The sequence below is a fragment of the Uranotaenia lowii genome, chromosome 3 (genome assembly GCF_029784155.1).
Source record: "Uranotaenia lowii strain MFRU-FL chromosome 3, ASM2978415v1, whole genome shotgun sequence".
Classification (NCBI taxonomy): Eukaryota; Metazoa; Arthropoda; class Insecta; order Diptera; family Culicidae; genus Uranotaenia; species Uranotaenia lowii.
The window spans coordinates 101,503,489-101,523,262 of record NC_073693.1 but is presented as its reverse complement, the minus strand read 5'-3'; the positions used below and the strand labels follow the sequence as shown (position 1 = coordinate 101,523,262).

At 29.4% G+C, this 19,774-nt stretch overlaps 1 protein-coding gene across 15 annotated transcripts in view; it reads left to right on the top strand.

Annotated features, from left to right (window-relative positions):
• Nucleotides 1-19,774, top strand: part of LOC129757026 (glucose transporter type 1) — an 875,183-nt gene that overhangs the window by 562,563 nt on the left and 292,846 nt on the right. For 13 of the 15 annotated variants that reach the window (XR_008739590.1, XR_008739591.1, XM_055754123.1 and 10 more), the window contains 3 exons: nucleotides 9,583-9,732; nucleotides 10,292-10,408; nucleotides 19,133-19,349. The exons of 1 other annotated variant lie outside the window; for it this stretch is intronic. Coding sequence is in view for 12 of the 14 variants with exons in the window: in XM_055754123.1 (XP_055610098.1) it covers nucleotides 9,600-9,732; nucleotides 10,292-10,408; nucleotides 19,133-19,349 (467 nt within the window). In the remaining 2 variants the exon portion in view is untranslated. Of the gene's footprint in view, nucleotides 1-9,582; nucleotides 10,022-10,291; nucleotides 10,409-19,132; nucleotides 19,350-19,774 lie in introns of those variants that run through there. One more of the 15 variants, XM_055754119.1, reaches the window with a different exon arrangement.

Here is a 19,774-nt window from a genome sequence, read left to right as displayed (position 1 = left end):
ATGTAAAATTATGACAACCTGTATTATTTGTTATACATAAGTAAACTTTAAAAGTTTATGATCAATTTAAATATTATGATAAACTATCCTTAACCTAATACTAGGTACATTTAGGTTCCCATTCTCGATTCTGATTATGATTCCGGATCCTGATTTAAACTAAAATTCTGGATCTAGAATCCTGATCCGTGAATTCTTACCATGACATTGATCCTGGAGTCTTACTCCGCTTCCTAGATTCGAATTCCAGATGCTGAACTTGTTGTCAAATTCTGGATACCTAATCGATCGTGTTCCTACGTTCAGATTCTGATCTAAAATTTTGAATCTTTCTTCTAGATACTTGACCCTGTGTTTTGGTCTTGAGGTCTAATCCTAGACTTCAATCTCAAACCCTGATCCTGTGCCTCAATCCTGGATCTTGATTCATAGATCCTGGATCCTGTATCCTGTATCCTGATCCAGAATTCTGATCCTTTATCCCGATCCAATATCCTGATCCCTGATTATCAAACAATTTTTCCAGATTCTGATCCTACATCCTGATTCTGGAGTCGTATACGTGATTCTGATGCTAATCCTGGGCTTAGATCTCGGATGCTTGACCCTGATTTTGAACCCTGAATTTCATGGATTCCGATCCCGGATTCTGGATCTATGACTTTGTTCCTGCCCCTGGACAATGTATCTTGACCGAGGATTCAAATCTCGGATCCTAATCTTGAATCCTGATCGTAACTAAAAATAATTTCTGTGGCATTTTTTTGGTTGTTTGTCCTTATAGGCTCAGGCGTCTTAACAGCTAGAGAACTGAAATTTGTCATGGATGCTCATTAGGACCAGGAATGATGAAAAATGTTTTCAAATTTTCGGATGATCTCTACTGAAGGGGATCGTCCATATAAGACCAATATTGTTTTCACGATGATGACGTTGTTATACATTAGAATGTGATGAAAATTTTCACACGGGTGTTTCAAGGAATGAGCAAATGATTTCACGTGTCCAATTTCGAGTCGGGGGTCGGCCAAAGGGGTAGCCATACGAACTTTTCACCATTTTTACGATTTTGACGTTATTTTATATTGGGGTCAAAAAAAATTTGACCCCAATGTAAAATAACCCAATCCCCAAAGAATTTTAGGGAGCGGAAAATTTATTTCAGTAGTTAGGGCCGGTAAAAGGGGTCGAAAATATTAATTGTTCACTCTTATTGCGATATTGTTGAAACTATGCATCAGATTTAGATGAAATTTTGTACATGGAAGTTTTGAGGGATGACAATTGATTTCAGGTATCCAATTTTGGATCTGAAGTCAGAATAAAGGGGTCTTCTTTATTAATTGTTTCCTTTTTTGTGATATTTACGACATTATGCATGGGATTGAGAAGAAAATTAGCACATGGGGGTTTCGAGAAACGGCCAATTGATTCCAGGTATCAAATTTCCGTTCATATTTACTGCTACCTGTTTTTAGCCTTTGACGTTATTGACGTTATTATCGTTATCGTTATCGTTTTGTGATATAGTTTCGAAGGATTCTATATGACGGTCAATTCAAATTTCAGATCTTATTTCAAGGTAAAGGTCAAGAAATGGAGTCTTCAATGTTAATATCAATGTTTCAGCAATAATGTTGTGATTTAGCAACCGATCGAGAAAAAAGAGTCTTCATTAAACACTACTGAATATTTTACGTAATATTGTCGAGAAAACGTATCGGATTTACTAGCAAACGCAAACGTTCTCTTATTAAAGGTTGAAAGCTACAAGTGACGTATGACATCCTTAGAGCCAAAAATTGATACGTACATACAAAGCTTCAAAGTTTTTTTTCTCGATATTGATACTTTTTTCAGAAAGTTCTTAGGAAAAATTTTACAAATTTGAAAATTTCACCAAATATTGTTTGAAACATGAAAAATCGTTATGCATTAAAAACTCAAAATTGAACATTTTTGCACTTTTACCCCTTTGGTTCTGAAAACCTCATTTGGGTAAAGCAAACTCGAAAATGGTAAATTAACATTCATACCTTTAAACAATTAACAAAGCAAAATATATTTACAAATCATAATTTTTATGAGGCACTAACCAAAAATCTTTTGTTTTTGAAAAGAATATTTTTTTTCATTAAACTTTCATTTCACAGTTTTGCAACTACAATTTATCAAAAATCTTAATTCTTTTTTTTAAGTACGAAGCTTGATCCAGAGATTTTTGAAATCTGATAACAATTAACGAATACTATCTTTTATTTTTCGATTTTCAAATTCATATCTGCCAACATCCGATATCCCAGTTTTGAAGTATGGTTCTGCTTGTTTCCTCAGAAACATAATCAATGATTTGATTGAATAGTTCAATCGTGATTATTTTTCCTATTGTTTGAGCCGAATTAAGATGCGATAAAAAGCTATTTAAATTATCCATCTATTATCCATTTAAGTTTTTAAAACTTAAGAATGATTTTGATTTTTTTCCCTACATGACTAAACATAACTCTAGCATTAGATTTTTGTAAGACTTTCTTAATGTTGAATTCCAGAATATATTTTCATTTAAATTTTATCCTTTATTTGAATTTTATTTTAATTCATATATTGGAATTCTGTTCCATACACTAATAATGATCTCGAAGAATAAACAAATCTCAAACGAAGAAAAAACAAATCTCAAACGAAGAAAAAACAAATCTTCGTTGTTCTTTAAATTTTGCCAGCTGTTCAAATTTTATAGTATAAATTTGTAATTTGAATCAGTCCTTCGAAAGTAGTTGAGATTTTACTCTTCAATACAGAATTTTGTTTAAGATAACTGATATCAGTTTTCAATATAATTTTAGATTTTAATCTTTATCAGAAAAAATTTTCGGTTCGTTTTCGGAATTTTGCCTGAGATTTTCTTATACAATTTTTGAATTTTTTTGTGCCACTTGAGACTTAACCTCTGAGTTGTGTTTTTATGGTTCACAAGTATATTTCCAAAAGAGAATTTTTATTTTTTTTGACTTCGACTTTTAATCAAAATTTAATCACGATTGAACTTTCAAGTTTAAATAAACGATCAGCTATTTAATTTTGCATTTCATGAAGCAGAAATAAAACTTGTTTTTAGAACAAATAAACAAGTTTTTTTTACAAACTGCTACAGATATAAATTTAATAAAAAAAATAGGGCTTCCCATAGAAAAATTCTCCCTGATTCCTCCGCGACGGCTTAATCTGGTCCTGCTTAGGACGTAAGAATCAGTGCACAACAATAGCATAAATCATAAATATAACGTCTGATTAACATAGAAATTAAATCTGAATGCTGAAATCATCCATGATTTTTTTTTAAATAATATTATAACAATAATAAATTATTAGTAAATTTAATTAACAATTCTTTTCATCTTTTTCAATTGAAGATTTATTGAAAAAAAATCCGCTGTAAAATCTTAAATTGGAAATTATATTTACTCACGATTTGAAATGCAAATTTTCGATAAGGAAAACAATGCCAATTTGAACTTAAAAGAATAAATTCAAGACACATTGATTTTGATTTTGAGTTAAATTGATAAAATAAGAAAATATTTAATTTTATTTCGAGTGTGCAAGTGATAAAATCCTTTTTTATATTCAAGTTCTTCCAGTTACCAAAATAAAAGGCTAAAAAGGTTTGTTCCATTGAAGTTCGCAAAATTTGCTTTATATATTTAAAATACAACATATGTTTATTTATTCTAAAAACAAGTTTTATTTCTGCTTCGTGAAATGCAAAATTAAATTGCTGATCGTTTATTTAAACTTGAAAGTTCAATCCTGATTAAATTTTGATTTAAAGTCGAAGTAAAAAAAAATAAAAATTATCTTTTGGAAATATACTTGTGAACCACAAAAATTCAACTCAGAGTTTAAGTCTCAAGTGACACTAAAAATTCAAAACTTGAATAAGAAAATCTCATTCATTATCACTGACAAAGTGCAGGTTGGGTGATTTCTTGAATGAACATATCTATACTAAACTGATTTAAATAAAAATAAGGAACTCCAAGATCTTTTTGTAAATATTGAAAGCACAATGCAAGTACTAATTATGATAACAGTGTGCCTTTAAATTAAGCTTAAAAGTAGCTACTTTGAATAATTTTTGTTTTTTTTTGTTAAAAGATTCATTAAATAATAATCATGATCGATTCAGAAAATTATGTAAATCATAAAATAAAGTGAAAAGTTTATAAATAAAATCCGCAGTTACAGTAAAAAATTTTAAGCTCTGAATAATTTGTAGCCTACAATTAAAATATTTGTCCTGAAAGGGACAAAATTGAGAATCTTAGTCTTTCTTTTCAAAATTAAGATTTATAGATTCCCTTAAAGCTCATGTTTTCAAAGTATAAAAATTCAAAATTAAAAAACAAAGACTAACTTATTTGAAATATCTGACATTTTTTTGTTAGCTTGATAAAAAAACTTGGTAAATTTATTTGAAATTTGAAAAATTATGAAATTTATTTTGTTTAATTTGGTTGAAAATTAAAAAAAAATGTTAATTCATTTTAGCGTCCTTATCGGTAAATGATGTGATCTTTAGGTAAGAACATTTCAAGAAAATGAAAATTTGTTCCATAATGGAAAAAATGATAACATGTGATGAAAATGCTTGAATAGATGTCGACTTTATCATTTGTAATATCTATTTATTTCTTCTAATTTTCATAGCCCTGAAATTTTCTTACTAAAACAACATAACATTCATCGATAAGGCCGATTAACTTAAATGGCAGACTTTGCTTGCTAAAGCTTTTAATAATTTCATGAAATATTTTTGCAAAGGTTATATTCATCAATAACTTCTCTGGATATTCAAAGCCATTTTTTGAGATTTTTATTTTTATCATACGGTTACACAGCTTTAAAATAAGCTGTAAAAAGGCAAAAATTTCAAAAAAAAAAATATTTTGAAAAAAAGGAGTAAGAATTTTTGTGCCTATGTTTCAATGATTGATATGATGTATTTTCGCTTCCTGAGCTTGAATCTTTTTTCAGATTTTGTCTATAACTTCTCTTTTAGGTGAGTTTATAAGTTTAAAAATGAATCAGTTCATGAAATCAATTAGTGATTACTAGTTGACTATCAAATCTACATGAAAAATTTAAATGATTCTGATTTTTTTTCATCATACTTTATTCAACTATGGAATAACATTATGATAATGATGATGATGATAATGATGTACTATCTTAAAAGTTAATTCTTAAGATTTTAAAATTTTGGAAAGAATAGTTTTGTTTTGACTTTACTGAATAAAGTAAAAATAGAGTTTTATTCCATATAAACAATTTCTTTTACTCTGCAATGGTATTCGTTTGTTGCTTCAAAAAAAAATATCTACAATTCAATTTAGTACGAACTTTTTCAAAAATCCATTAAAAACTTTTATTTTACAGAATTGGAAGAGAAATTTAAAAAAAAGCATCTATAACTTTTTTCGCAGAAGACAAAACAACTTGCGTTCTTGGGAAAAGATCATGAGAACTTTTATTTTCGTTTATTATGTCATATTTTAAAATTTTGTCAGAAAAGTGCAGAGTTTTCTCAACTAATTTTTACCTTATTTCAAAAGTTTCAGGGCAGTATAATTCATCAAAATACATCTTTGCACCTCATAAAAATGAGTGTAATTTATCAAAAACCTTTTTAATGTTAAGTTGAGTATTTTGCAGAACAATGAAATTAGTTTCTTGAAGAATAATTCAGATTATCTTAAAATTAGTATTGAGAGAAACGATTTTTTTCTTATAAACGTGATTATTTATAAAGTGAAGGATGAACTTGTTAAGATACGATTCTTAATTAAAAGCTATTCAAAATACGAGGTAGGATTTTTGTGTGTCAAGATTTGATTATCAATACAGAAGGGTAATTGAATTGCAAATCCAAATTAACAATCAAAAATAAGTTAAAGTTGGCGAATGTCGAAGAATGAAATGTTTTAGGCCTAGAAAAATACAGGACTTGATACCGCCGGAGGCAACCAAGTTTTCTGACAAGTTTAAATCACACCATTTCGGTTCAATAAATTTCACGGTACTACGGTAACTAAATTTTCTTGAACTGATAATTTTACTTAAAAATAATTCCGGGGGGAGGAGGGCAGGGGGGTGTTTGTTTTATACCATTTTTTTGGCATTTTTTATTTTTCTTTTATCGAGATTTTTATCTTGCGATTCATTCCTTCAATATTCGTTAGCTTGAAACTCAGTCACTTATTGTAAATATTTCAATCCAAAGACTCAACTTGAATTTCTGATCTGATTGAGATCAGTTAACTTTCGAGTTGATTCTGGTCATCTTTTTTCTTAAAAAAAAATCTCTTAAAATAACGACGGTTATAGGAAAACATGCCCCATTTCTTGTAACCGTTGTTATTTTTAGTGATTTTATTTTGAAGAAAGTAGGTGACCAGAATCAACTCGAAAGTAAACAGACAGGGCCGGATTAAGCCATCGGGGGGCCCGAGGGCATTTTTCTCGGGGGTCCCTATAATTCGATTTTTTTCAAATGTTACCCAGAAGAAACAAAACCTTTTAAACGTGTAAAAAAAACTGGAGATTAGTTCAGTATACTATGTATCTTCATATAGCCATGTTGTCTGCGTAGAAAATAGATTCTGGTATTTTCAAATAAAAATTGCTGAAAGTCTCTTAAAATAAAGACAAAAAAAAAATAAAAATTGTTAATCAATCACGTGCAAACATTGCGGGAGAGTTTAGAAATTTCTTAGAAATAAAAACTCTGATTTAAGCTGCAAAATGCAAAATTTAATTCTCATTTGTTTAAACCCTTATCACTTACTTAAATTCTTTAATTTAAATTTAAATTGTTTAGTTAAATTTTAATATTAAATGATTTTGATATCATCCTTGATCGTTTGGTTTGTGCATATTCGAGAAATAATTACCTAGTGACAATAAGGAAGTATCATAAAGATTTGAAACATAAAAAAATCCACATTCCAGGGATACAGACATAAGTGTTTAAGAATTCAAAACTTTAAATCACGTTATATTCAGAACCAAAATTCAGAATCTCAAATCTAATAATTTCAAAGCAAGTTTTCAGAAACAAAATATAAATTAAATTACAAAACAAAAAGAAATACAAAGTTACAATCAGAGCAAAAGCAGAAATTGCATCAAATGTGAATTTCAATTCTATGTCTTTTAAACACAAAAAAAAATTTCATGAGATGTTTTTTAATATCATTCTCATCAGATAATTTATTTTTTTTTATCAAGTTGTTATTCTAAATGTGACGAAAGTTTCATTCGATGCCCTCAAAGCCAAGGGGTATTCGTGCAAAAATGATCGGTTGAAAAAAAATTGAGAATAAGAATTAAATGGTTAAAATACAAAATCAGTTATCATTGAAAAAAAATCAGCCAGAAATCCAAATGAGTTTAGTACCTTAAACAATCCTGAATTTGAAAAATTAAGAAAAAATTATGAAACTAAATTTCAGTAAATGAAGAAACAACACAAGACTTGAAAATCCCAATGAATTTCATCTGGAAAAATATAAGATTAAGATCATAGAAATATTCATATGAAGAAAATCATTTAATGATACTAGCAACTCAGCTATCATATCGTTTTTATGATAATTTGAGAATGATCATTTGGAAATGATATGCTGAATTCAGCATATTCACTTCAGTAGATGATAAAAATTTGGTTAAATCAGTTGAAAATGTTCCAATACAAATTTCAAATCTAAGACAGAAATTGGGATGAAAATTCAATGAAGAAACCCTGTATTAACGATTGGTCCAGTTTAATAAACTACAGTTTTTTAAAAAAATTTCCTTTAAAAAATAAGGAGGGAAAAGGGTTTAGATTTCATAAACTAATGAAAATTTCAATAATAATGATTGAAATGTGAAAAGTTATTATAATACGCGGCATTAAACCGGGAAACTGCCCGTAAGGAGATGTTTTTTCTTTATTTTATTCTCATATTCTTCATATTTTTTTTCGAATTCGGATTTTTCAGAAGATTTTGATTATCTTAGCTCGCAAAATGTGGGAGAGCTCCTTCACTGTTTACTCTAGGGGGCCCCCTTAACTTTTTTAAAACAAAAACTTATGTAGATATTATTTCACGGGTGCCCTTTAGTTATTATATTTCAAGTTTTCATTCCGATTTTCTAGTTTTGATTTCTTTTCATGGATTTGTAGTAGTATAATTAAAATTATGTTAAAACTTTTTTTCCCTCGGGGGCCCACTTGAGCCGGGGGGCCCGGGGCAATTGCCCCTTTTGCACCCCGCCCCCTTAATCCGGCCTTGCTCTTTACTTTTTTATGTTTTCCTGTATCCGTCGGTATTTTTAGTGATTGTTTCAAAACAAAATAAATCATCAAAATCAACCCGATAGGTAATGGATTCATTATAGTCGAATATTTTAACTCTCAGATCAGAGAGACGAGAATCTGATAACAAATTACAAATGTCAATATATGTTACGTTTTTCTGGGGAGGCTTTTGGGCGTTTGTACAGTAAGCATGTAATCTACCAATTACAAGCCCTTAGAACCGACCACAGATTTTTTTTTAATATACTCGAGTTTTAATATCTCAATTCCAGAATTTTATCGAACTGCAAAAAAAAAAGTCATAAACCTTCCACAACTTTTTATTTAAAAAACGCAAAAAATACGTTCGGTCTTCGAGAAACTTAATTACTTACATTAAAATTGAAAGATAAATTTTATATGTTCAGTTGGATGAAAGAAGAAACTTTTCAAACCCCAATGTGAAAAGGAAAAATCAATCTGTTTAATGTCAATGTTTAACGAATTCCAAATTATGCAAATTATTAATCATATGCTTACATTAGGGAATGCAATAAATATGAAGGTTTCAGAAAGTGGAGGTTGCAGAAGAAGGGTTAAGTTGAATTTTTAGCAGGTTGTCTAAACAAAATTTGAAACCGGAAATAATATAATAAAATTCGAACATGACAACAACGGAAAATTTTAAAAGGTGGCTCCAGAGAGTGATTTTTTTTTATATCTGAAGTTCTTCATGTCTTGTCATGTCTTGTCATGTCTTGTCATGTCTTGTCATGTCTTGTCATGTCTTGTCATGTCTTGTCATGTCTTGTCATGTCTTGTCATGTCTTGTCATGTCTTGTCATGTCTTGTCATGTCTTGTCATGTCTTGTCATGTCTTGTCATGTCTTGTCATGTCTTGTCATGTCTTGTCATGTCTTGTCATGTCTTGTCATGTCTTGTCATGTCTTGTCATGTCTTGTCATGTCTTGTCATGTCTTGTCATGTCTTGTCATGTCTTGTCATGTCTTGTCATGTCTTGTCATGTCTTGTATGATCCAATTAGATGAATATCTTTAAACACAGTAATCTAAGCAATTATTTTCGCAATAACACAGACAGTCGAATCACTCAGTTTCCCCGATAAAAACAAACTTTCTTGTATCCCTACCTCATGAAAAACACACACGATCAAACTCATCTACTAACTCGTCAATGAAATCGCGCCAATCGTGTCAATGTCCGCGTGAAAAATCCAGCCGGCCGTCTCCATGTTATGGCGGCAAACGGCGACCCTTCGATGATCTCTCCTCCGTCTTCCATTTCGAACGGGCCGGAGCCTCAACTGCCGCCGTTGCCACCGCCCCTCAGATCAACGCAAGTCCTGCAGCCGCTGTCCGTTTACCCAGGTGCGTTACACGATTCATCGCCAAACAACCGGCCTCGTGAAACCCCCAGCCCCCGACGTCCCTGTTGTTTTGATTTTGAGTTTTGCATGAAACCGATAGAAGTTTAGAGAAGTTCTTGGGAAAAGAAAAACTATTAGAACTGTGTGATTTTTAGTTTTTAATCAGTTCAACTTTCAATCTTCAAGTTTTTTTTCCTTCCGAAGACATTAAAAAGAGGAGTAGTGATGTTTTGAGTTTGTTGTTTTCTGGTTATGATTTTCTTCAGTGCAAACTTCCAATATGAGTTCATGTAAGTATTTTTCTTCAAATTTTATGTTAGTTAAGTTCAATCACATCTATCTGTCACCGTTCAGTTTGAAACCATTTAAGGTGTTAAGATTCACAAACAAAATTGATGTTAAGTGAATGGTTTGTTTACGAGACACCAGCTTCAATGTTCTGTACTTCTGCCGTTTTCGTTAGTATTATTTCAAAATTAGTGACCCCATTTTGTTAAAACCTATTAGAGACCTTACCGATCAAAATGATTTCTACTAAAACTTTCTTCCTACAATTCCAGTTTCAACTCTGAGTCAGGAAGCGCCATATGATTATGTCTTTGGAGGGCCACTGGACTCGCAGGCCCTGTCATCAACGCTTAAGCTGACCTCGCCTCCAATACGACTGCGACCAGACGGTGAGTAATCGAAAAAATTTCTTACTAGAATAGAAATAAGTTTTGGTTTCCAAAAAAAATCAGTTGAATATCAATCAGCAAGAGAAATTTTTAAGCATTCCTGTTAATCTCAGCAAATAGTGTCCTCAAATATTCCCAAAATCGAAATGAATGAACCCATGAGATAGGAAAAAAAACTTGCCGCAGAACCACCTTAGTTCCAATTAGAGACAGATCGAATTTTATGGGATTACTTGTCCGTCTCCCGACATAGCACAGTAACCATAAGTTTTAATTGGTTGCAGGCGATGAAAAAAGTTTTTCCTTGCAGCTTACAAGTTTTACAATATCGATGAAAGAAAGATTGACGACACATTGGTATAACTCTAGCGTGATTGACGAGTTAAAAATTAATCTAATGAAGCAACTTTTAAATACAGATGAGAGCGTTTCGGATGTTTGACTTCAGCTTTTGGCAAAATTCATAGTTTTGGGAATCCTCAAACATTGTCCCATGCTAGAATCATTAATTTTTACATTGTTCAAATAAGAAAAAAAGGAACTGGAAATGCTTAAAAAATGCTGCAGATCAGCTATCATATGCCAACAAAAATTCTGTTCCATTCAAGAGTAAGCTGAAATTAGAAACTGTAAGTTGCAAATATGGAAATATGGATGTTATGACCACCAAAAAATATAAAAAAATGTTGTAAAATTTATTGATTTAACTGTTACTGAAATTGCTTCGACGGAGGGTTTCCTTTCTATTAATCAACCGTCCATTTTGACACATTTTGACATGTTTGGGTTTTAATTACACGAAAAACATGGACTCGTGATATATGTAGCTCAGTTGGCAAGTCAGTTGCCTCCTGTGTTGATGTCCGCAGGTTCGAGCCCTAGAGTAAAATATCGAAAACAGTTGTACCGGAAAAGTTTTTCAATGACTGCCCGCCAACTGCAACGTTGATGGAAAGTCGTGAATGCCATAAAAATGTTAAAAATGGTTTCAATTTATTAGATTATCCTTAAATTATTTAAATTTTTTGAGGGGGGGGGGGGGCTAGATTATCAATTGAAATTTGGATTCATTAATTCAAAAATAATTCAAAAATAATTTATTCAAATTCATTTTGCTTAAAACTAGGTGGATAAACGGGCGGGAAAAAGTATAAACAACTTGAAAAAGGTATATTTCACTCAAAAATATCGTCTTAATTAAAAATTCATTTACTGAATCAGGAATATCTTTTCATAACCACGGAAACATATCGATTAAAATATAGATGTCGGAAAAAATTAAAATATTGATCAGCAAAATAATTGAAAGCTCAATTACAAAATCAGGAATCTCTTCTCATAACCATAAGAATATTTCCAATACAAAAAAAATTAAACAACAAAATTGATGAAAATAGCTTGAAAAGCCCTTCCATAAAACCTTCATGAAAATTTCACGAAATAAACTAAAATCTGAAAATTGTCTGAGTATATTGAAATGTTGAACTGAGTTCAAAATATGGAGAACCTTATCTCGCAATTCAATTAGAGGCTTGTATTCCTTGTGATTAATTCAAAACCATAAAAAGGAACTGAACTTCACACTCAAAGAAATACTGAACGTTAACATAAAGTCGAGAGTTCATCATTTGCACCATTTTTTCTTTATTTCAGAAGGTTCTAGTTAACGGTTGATTAGGGGAATCATTAAATATGGGTCCAAGACCACTTTTATCTCCAGTTGAGATTCCGGCCGTACCAGATTTAAAAATTTGATATTGATTGATTGATTGATATCTATGGAAAATGTTATACATATGCTTGATAAAAAAAACGAAAAAAAAACAATGAGAAAAATGTCGAAATACACCAAAAAATAGCAATATTGACAAAATAATCAAAAAGATAAAAATTGCAAAAAAAAAAAAAAAAAAAATTTGACCAACCTGATAAAATGACAAGATTAAATAAACGAAAAAAAAATTTAAAAAAGGCAAAATTTCATAAAATGACCAAAATGATAAAATCAACAACATTAACGATGGGATGAATCATCCAGTAGGATGAAAATCCCTCAAAATAAAAAAAAAGTAAAAAAAAAACACATTTTAACAATATTGAATAAATTTATAAATAACAAAAATGTATCGAAAATAACAAAAAAAAAGAATTAAGAAAACTTAAAAATTACAATACAAAAATAACAAAAAAAAAATACAAATATTTCGAAAATTACAAAAATTGGAAAAAAAAATAAAAATAACAAAAAAAAAAACAAAACACAAAAATTACAAAAAATACAAAAATGACAAAAATGACAAAAATGACAAAAATGACAAAAATGACAAAAATGACAAAAATGACAAAAATGACAAAAATGACAAAAATGACAAAAATGACAAAAATGACAAAAATGACAAAAATGACAAAAATGACAAAAATGACAAAAATGACAAAAATGACAAAAATGACAAAAATGACAAAAATGACAAAAATGACAAAAATGACAAAAATGACAAAAATGACAAAAATGACAAAAATGACAAAAATGACAAAAATGACAAAAATGACAAAAATGACAAAAATGACAAAAATGACAAAAATGACAAAAAGGACAAAAATGACAAAAATGACAAAAATGACAAAAATGACAAAAATGACAAAAATGACAAAAATGACAAAAATGACAAAAATGACAAAAATGACAAAAATGACAAAAATGACAAAAATGACAAAAATGACAAAAATGACAAAAATGACAAAAATGACAAAAATGACAAAAATGACAAAAATGACAAAAATGACAAAAATGACAAAAATGACAAAAATGACAAAAATGACAAAAATGACAAAAATGACAAAAATGACAAAAATGACAAAAATGACAAAAATGACAAAAATGACAAAAATGACAAAAATGACAAAAATGACAAAAATGACAAAAATGACAAAAATGACAAAAATGACAAAAATGACAAAAATGACAAAAATGACAAAAATGACAAAAATGACAAAAATGACAAAAATGACAAAAATGACAAAAATGACAAAAATGACAAAAATGACAAAAATGACAAAAATGACAAAAATGACAAAAATGACAAAAATGACAAAAATGACAAAAATGACAAAAATGACAAAAATGACAAAAATGACAAAAATGACAAAAATGACAAAAATGACAAAAATGACAAAAATGACAAAAATGACAAAAATGACAAAAATGACAAAAATGACAAAAATGACAAAAATGACAAAAATGACAAAAATGACAAAAATGACAAAAATGACAAAAATGACAAAAATGACAAAAATGACAAAAATGACAAAAATGACAAAAATGACAAAAATGACAAAAATGACAAAAATGACAAAAATGACAAAAATGACAAAAATGACAAAAATGACAAAAATGACAAAAATGACAAAAATGACAAAAATGACAAAAATGACAAAAATGACAAAAATGACAAAAATGACAAAAATGACAAAAATGACAAAAATGACAAAAATGACAAAAATGACAAAAATGACAAAAATGACAAAAATGACAAAAATGACAAAAATGACAAAAATGACAAAAATGACAAAAATGACAAAAATGACAAAAATGACAAAAATGACAAAAATGACAAAAATGACAAAAATGACAAAAATGACAAAAATGACAAAAATGACAAAAATGACAAAAATGACAAAAATGACAAAAATGACAAAAATGACAAAAATGACAAAAATGACAAAAATGACAAAAATTACAAAAATGACAAAAATGACAAAAATGACAAAAATGACAAAAATGACAAAAATGACAAAAATGACAAAAATGACAAAAATGACAAAAATGACAAAAATGACAAAAATGACAAAAATGACAAAAATGACAAAAATGACAAAAATGACAAAAATGACAAAAATGACAAAAATGACAAAAATGACAAAAATGACAAAAATGACAAAAATGACAAAAATGACAAAAATGACAAAAATGACAAAAATGACAAAAATGACAAAAATGACAAAAATGACAAAAATGACAAAAATGACAAAAATGACAAAAATGACAAAAATGACAAAAATGACAAAAATGACAAAAATTACAAAAATTACAAAAATTACAAAAATTACAAAAATTACAAAAATTACAAAAATTACAAAAATTACAAAAATTACAAAAATTACAAAAATAAAAAAATTACAAGAATTACAAAAATTACAAAAATTACAAAAATTACAAAAATTACAAAAAATTACAAAAATTACAAAAATTACAAAAATAACAAAAATTACCAAAATTTCAAAAATTACAAAAATTACAAAAATTACAAAAATAACGAAAATTACAAAAATTACAAAAGTTACAAAAATTACAAAAATTACAAAAATGACAAAAATTACAAAAATTACAAAAATTACAAAAATTACAAAAATTACAAAAATTACAAAAATTACAAAAATTACAAAAATTACAAACATTACAAAAATTACAAAAATTACAAAAATTACAAAAATTACAAAAATCTACAAAATTACAAAAATTACAAAAATTACAAAAATTTCAAAAATTACAAAAATTACAAAAATTACAAAAATAACAAAAATTACAAAAATTACAAAAAATTACAAAAATTACAAAAATTACAAAAATTACTAACATTACAAAAATTACAAAAATTACAGAAATGACAAAAATTACAAAAATCACAAATGGTACTTATATTTAAAAATAAGAAAAATTGACAAAATTGACAAAGTTTTCATAATGGGCAAATTTGACCAAATTTACTAAATTGACAAAATAAATCAAATTCTCAGAAATGAACTTTTTGACTAATTTAAAAAAAAATATATTTGAAAGAGTTCGCAAAAATGGCCGAATTAGAATAACGATTTTTCACGCTCAAGCTCGATTTCACCACGGTTATTGTTTCGATTTTATCACGCTTTTAAAGAAATCATTCAGAAAACATTTCCTGGACCTTAATTTTCTTACAAAAGCGTAAAGCGTCTTTATTTATGATAATTTTAATGTTTTATGTTATGATATAAAAGTATTCAATTATATGAAAATTTCATTGAACTGCTTATTTCAGCTGTATAGTTTTTAAAATCGTAATTTGGATTTTAAAAACATTTGAAATAATCGACTTAAACATTTTTATGTCACTCAAATGCTAGTGCTGTTATGTGTGCTTGATGAGCCGCTCTAAAACGTAATCTTTTTTGGTTATGCGAATCATATAAAGATGTGGGTGAATTAAAGCGTTTTTTAAAAGAGATAAGTGTCTTGGATTTTTTTTATTTAGTTATTTGAAAAGGTTGGCATGCGCGATCCCGATTGGGCAATCTTTAGTGTTGTCTGAACGGATAATTTCGGATTATCAAAGTGAAATTCTGCTAGCTTTGCCTTAAAATATGTTTAAACTAGATTTCTGATTTCTGAAATTTGAAAAAAAGGATTATCTTCCCAAAAAGCAATATTCGAGAAACACACTTTGAAAGAAAATTTTTGAAAAAAAAATCGAAAAGGTAAACTTTTCAGTTCATCAAAGATGTGATGATTAAAATATTAAAATTTGAAATTGGCAGAATATAATTTGTTGATGATATTTTCTTTTAAAAAAATTTTTCAAGAAGGACATAAGAAATAACGAATGAAAAATTTCCATAAAAACTAAATAATTCACTTTTAAAAGATGTACACCATCAAAATGATATTCTACATGGTTTTATTTTTTAAAAAATCTCAAAATAGCTATAGACATGTATTATTTGAGCTATTTAATTATCCTTTGTGTTTAAAAACTTTGATAACTTCATACATCTTATAATCAAAACTGATTGATACAAAACGTATTCACTACTGAAAACATCATAAATTATTGATTGAAGTCTACAAAAATACATTTTACCAGATAATTTTTAAGTTTCGCCAAATTCACGGTTTCGTTAAATTCAAGGTGATTTTTTTTTATCGTGATAAAAACGAAAAACTACTGTTATTTTAAAAGATACAAAATTATACATATTCATACAATTAATTAAATTTACCATATCGACACAATTTGATTTAAGTGAATAAATTGGAAACAATGCAACATCGACAAAATTGACATTGTTAATAAAAATGATAAACATAACCGAACTGACAAAATTAAGAAGCTAAAACTGACAAAATAATATTATCGACAAAATTTCCAAAAATGGAAATAATAACAAAAATGAAAAGAAAAATACAAAACTTACAAAACTTACAAAGTTGAAAAACAAAATCACCTTGAAAAATATTCAATTTTTTGTTTCCATTTTGTCAATGTTGTTCGCATCGGAAATGTAATCAAGTTTGTTTATTTTTTCAATCTTGTTACTTTGGTCAAGTAATTTGATTTTTTTTTCCTCTTTTGTAAATTTGATCTATTTTGGTAAATTGCTCAATTTGTGTATGTAATTTTTTTTTCAATTTAATTTTTTTTAATTTTCATAAATTTGTCAACTTTTTTTTTAAATTTGTCTATTCTGGTAATTCAGACCAATCAGTTAAAATGTTCAATTCTGTCAATTTATCGTATTTGTCTATCTAGTTATTTTTGTCACTCTGTTCAATCTAGTTTTATCTGAGTGCGGCTTATCTAGGTTTTATCTAGGTTTTATCAGAATTTATCCGGTTGTTAAATTTTGAGTTGGGAAAAGTCCTATCCGACCCGGTTGCTAGATTTTATTGAAAGAACCCGGATTTTTATCGGGTTCATTCTTATTCTCAAATCAAACTAAAAAGAATAAATTATGTTTTAGTTTTTTTTTTATTTATGCGCCCAAATCGTAATTTTTTGATCAAGTTTCATAAAACTTGATGTGTATGTGTTTGTGTTCGTTTTAAAAAAAAACTTATCAGGAAAGGCTTTTTGACAGCCTAGTATACGATTTAAAAGCAGCTGATGAATTTTGATTAAAAATATTATTTTCAGTGTTTTTTTTCTTGATTTTTGTTGAGTAATCCCCGGTTTATTTTTCATGTTTTTTTTTTTTGTCTTGATTTTTGTTGAGTAATTCTCGGATTGAGTCGACAATTTTGAAATGAAATGTCAGGATTTTGCTGAAAAAATTCTGGCAACCTTAATCTAGCCAATCAAGTCAATTTTGTCATGTCAATTTTGTCATTCATGTCAATTTTGTCATTCAAGTCATTTTAGGTCCAGCTTTGATTTGCAAAAAAGGCTTAAACGTGAACTAGTCACGACATACATTGGCCCAAAAGCTGACCTGTACAAAACTTGCTCGATAGGACATAATTTAAGGTTGCCTCAAAACGTTCAAAGTTTCGGATTTCTGACCCTCAAAAATCGTCAAAGGAAATCGGAGAAATTGAAAGTTTAATTTGAATGCCTTAGAAATGCATGAGACGTCGAGATCTGGTGCTATCCAAAACAAACATTTTTGGTCAAAAGTTGACTTTCTGGGCATTTTGTTTTTCGGAAAGCCTACCGTTTTTCGTAAAACTGACCAAAAGTCCCGAAATGTCGGTTTTAGGCCAAAACATTTTTTTTCGATATAACACCAGATCTGGACGCTTCATGTCTTTTTAGGTCAGTTGGCATGAAAAAAATAATTTCTTCGATTCCCTTTGATGAGTCTTTGAGTAAATTTTAAATTTTTATTGTTTGCAATCTTGATTTTATGTTGAGCTCGTTTCCAAATTTAAATGTTTCTCTTTAAAGTCCCATTTTTTCCACTTCACAGCTTCCAACGAAATAATGAAAGCTAGTAAACCAAATTGAACTCCATTAATGTGTAATTTTGCCTCTCATCAGCTTCGATCAGAAACCATCTTGTCCGGAAATTTTCGGATAAGAGCAAATCCCGAACCGAATGGTGGTCATTCTTCCGGCCTTCCGGTTCGATGAATTTTGTGCTTGTTCGAAGGGATTCGAGCGAGATACAAAATGAGCACATTCTGGGTCATTTTCATCGGTTCGATTCACCTTCTGATGTTCGATTGGTTTCCATTTTTTCCCCCGTTTGCTATTTCGCATTCTTTCCAGTGATATACCTTACCTTTTGCTCATTTGAAACAGGTCATGCTATCAAAGATCACATAGATTAGAACGGACTTTGTTGGATGTAGGTAGTCGTTCTACCTTCATCAATCGCTCCTTATCCTGCTTCTAACTACAATTGTTTGGCCCCAGGCACTCGTTCTGATAGCGTCAATCTTCGAGGAACAGATTTAAACGATTGTTCCACTCTTTGCTCGAGAAAGGGCAACATTTAGTCGGAGAAGATTTGCTTCAAGTGTGCTGAAGAGATTTTCATTTGATTGAAATTTGCTGAACCGGTTCAGTTGATGAGTATCATCCGGGGGACCACTTGAAGGGAAAAAACCTGGAAAATATTTCTTGTTAGACAGTTAATGAAGTCTGAACTCCAAGAATTTTTACTTCCTTGTATGAACAATTGAACTTTAAGATACAGGTTTATGAACAATTATTTACTTTACTTTTTTAACTTGCTTTATAACAGTTTTAGAATTTTAAATATGATTTCTAATAGGAATATGTAATTCCAGCTGTGAGATGCTTGTTTTATTTTGGCATATTGTCCAAACTTCAACTTGTTTTTAAACAGTGTTTGATATAAGATTTGTTTCATATTTGGAGAGTGTAGAAACCAAAACTTTTTCAGATTATCCAACTTGTACTTGTAGATCAAACCTAACCTCCCACTCTTGTCACCACTTTTTTTTCGCAGTGTACCGCTCCCAATCGATCGACTCCCAGCGCAGCAGTGGCGTAGACGATGGACGGTCCTCGTCCGCCCAGCACTCGCAGCACCATCGTTCGTCCCGCGGCAGCTCCCTCAAGCGCTCCGGCTACATAGGAAACGACGGCACCGCCTCTATTGGCTCCCGGAAGAGCAACCGAAGCGATGGGGAGGATGCGGAATCCTTGCGTCAATTGCTTATCGAGTGAGTAGACCATTTTAACCATTTTTAACCTATATCTAGAATGTACCAACAACCTACTCGTATCTCTTCCTACCTATTTTTTTAAATTTCTGTGTTTCTTCTCATGCATACCCATACTGTCATTGAACTGTTTATCGTTCCATCTGTGTCTGTGTGTTCGCCATGCATAACATCATTGTTACATGTGTCTGTGTCATCGTCTCATCGAATTGGTCGAATTTTGTTTTGCTCTTTTATATTCATAGAAACAAAGAAAAATAACTCCGTCGCGTCGTTTCAAGTTCTATTTTACATGTAACTTCTCTGAAAAATATTGAAAGTCTTTAAAGATATATTTGTTTATATTGTACCCCGGTGACCCCTTATTTAAGTATAAATTTCGTTCAATTTTATCATTATTTTCATTATTTTTGTTTCTCTTGTCT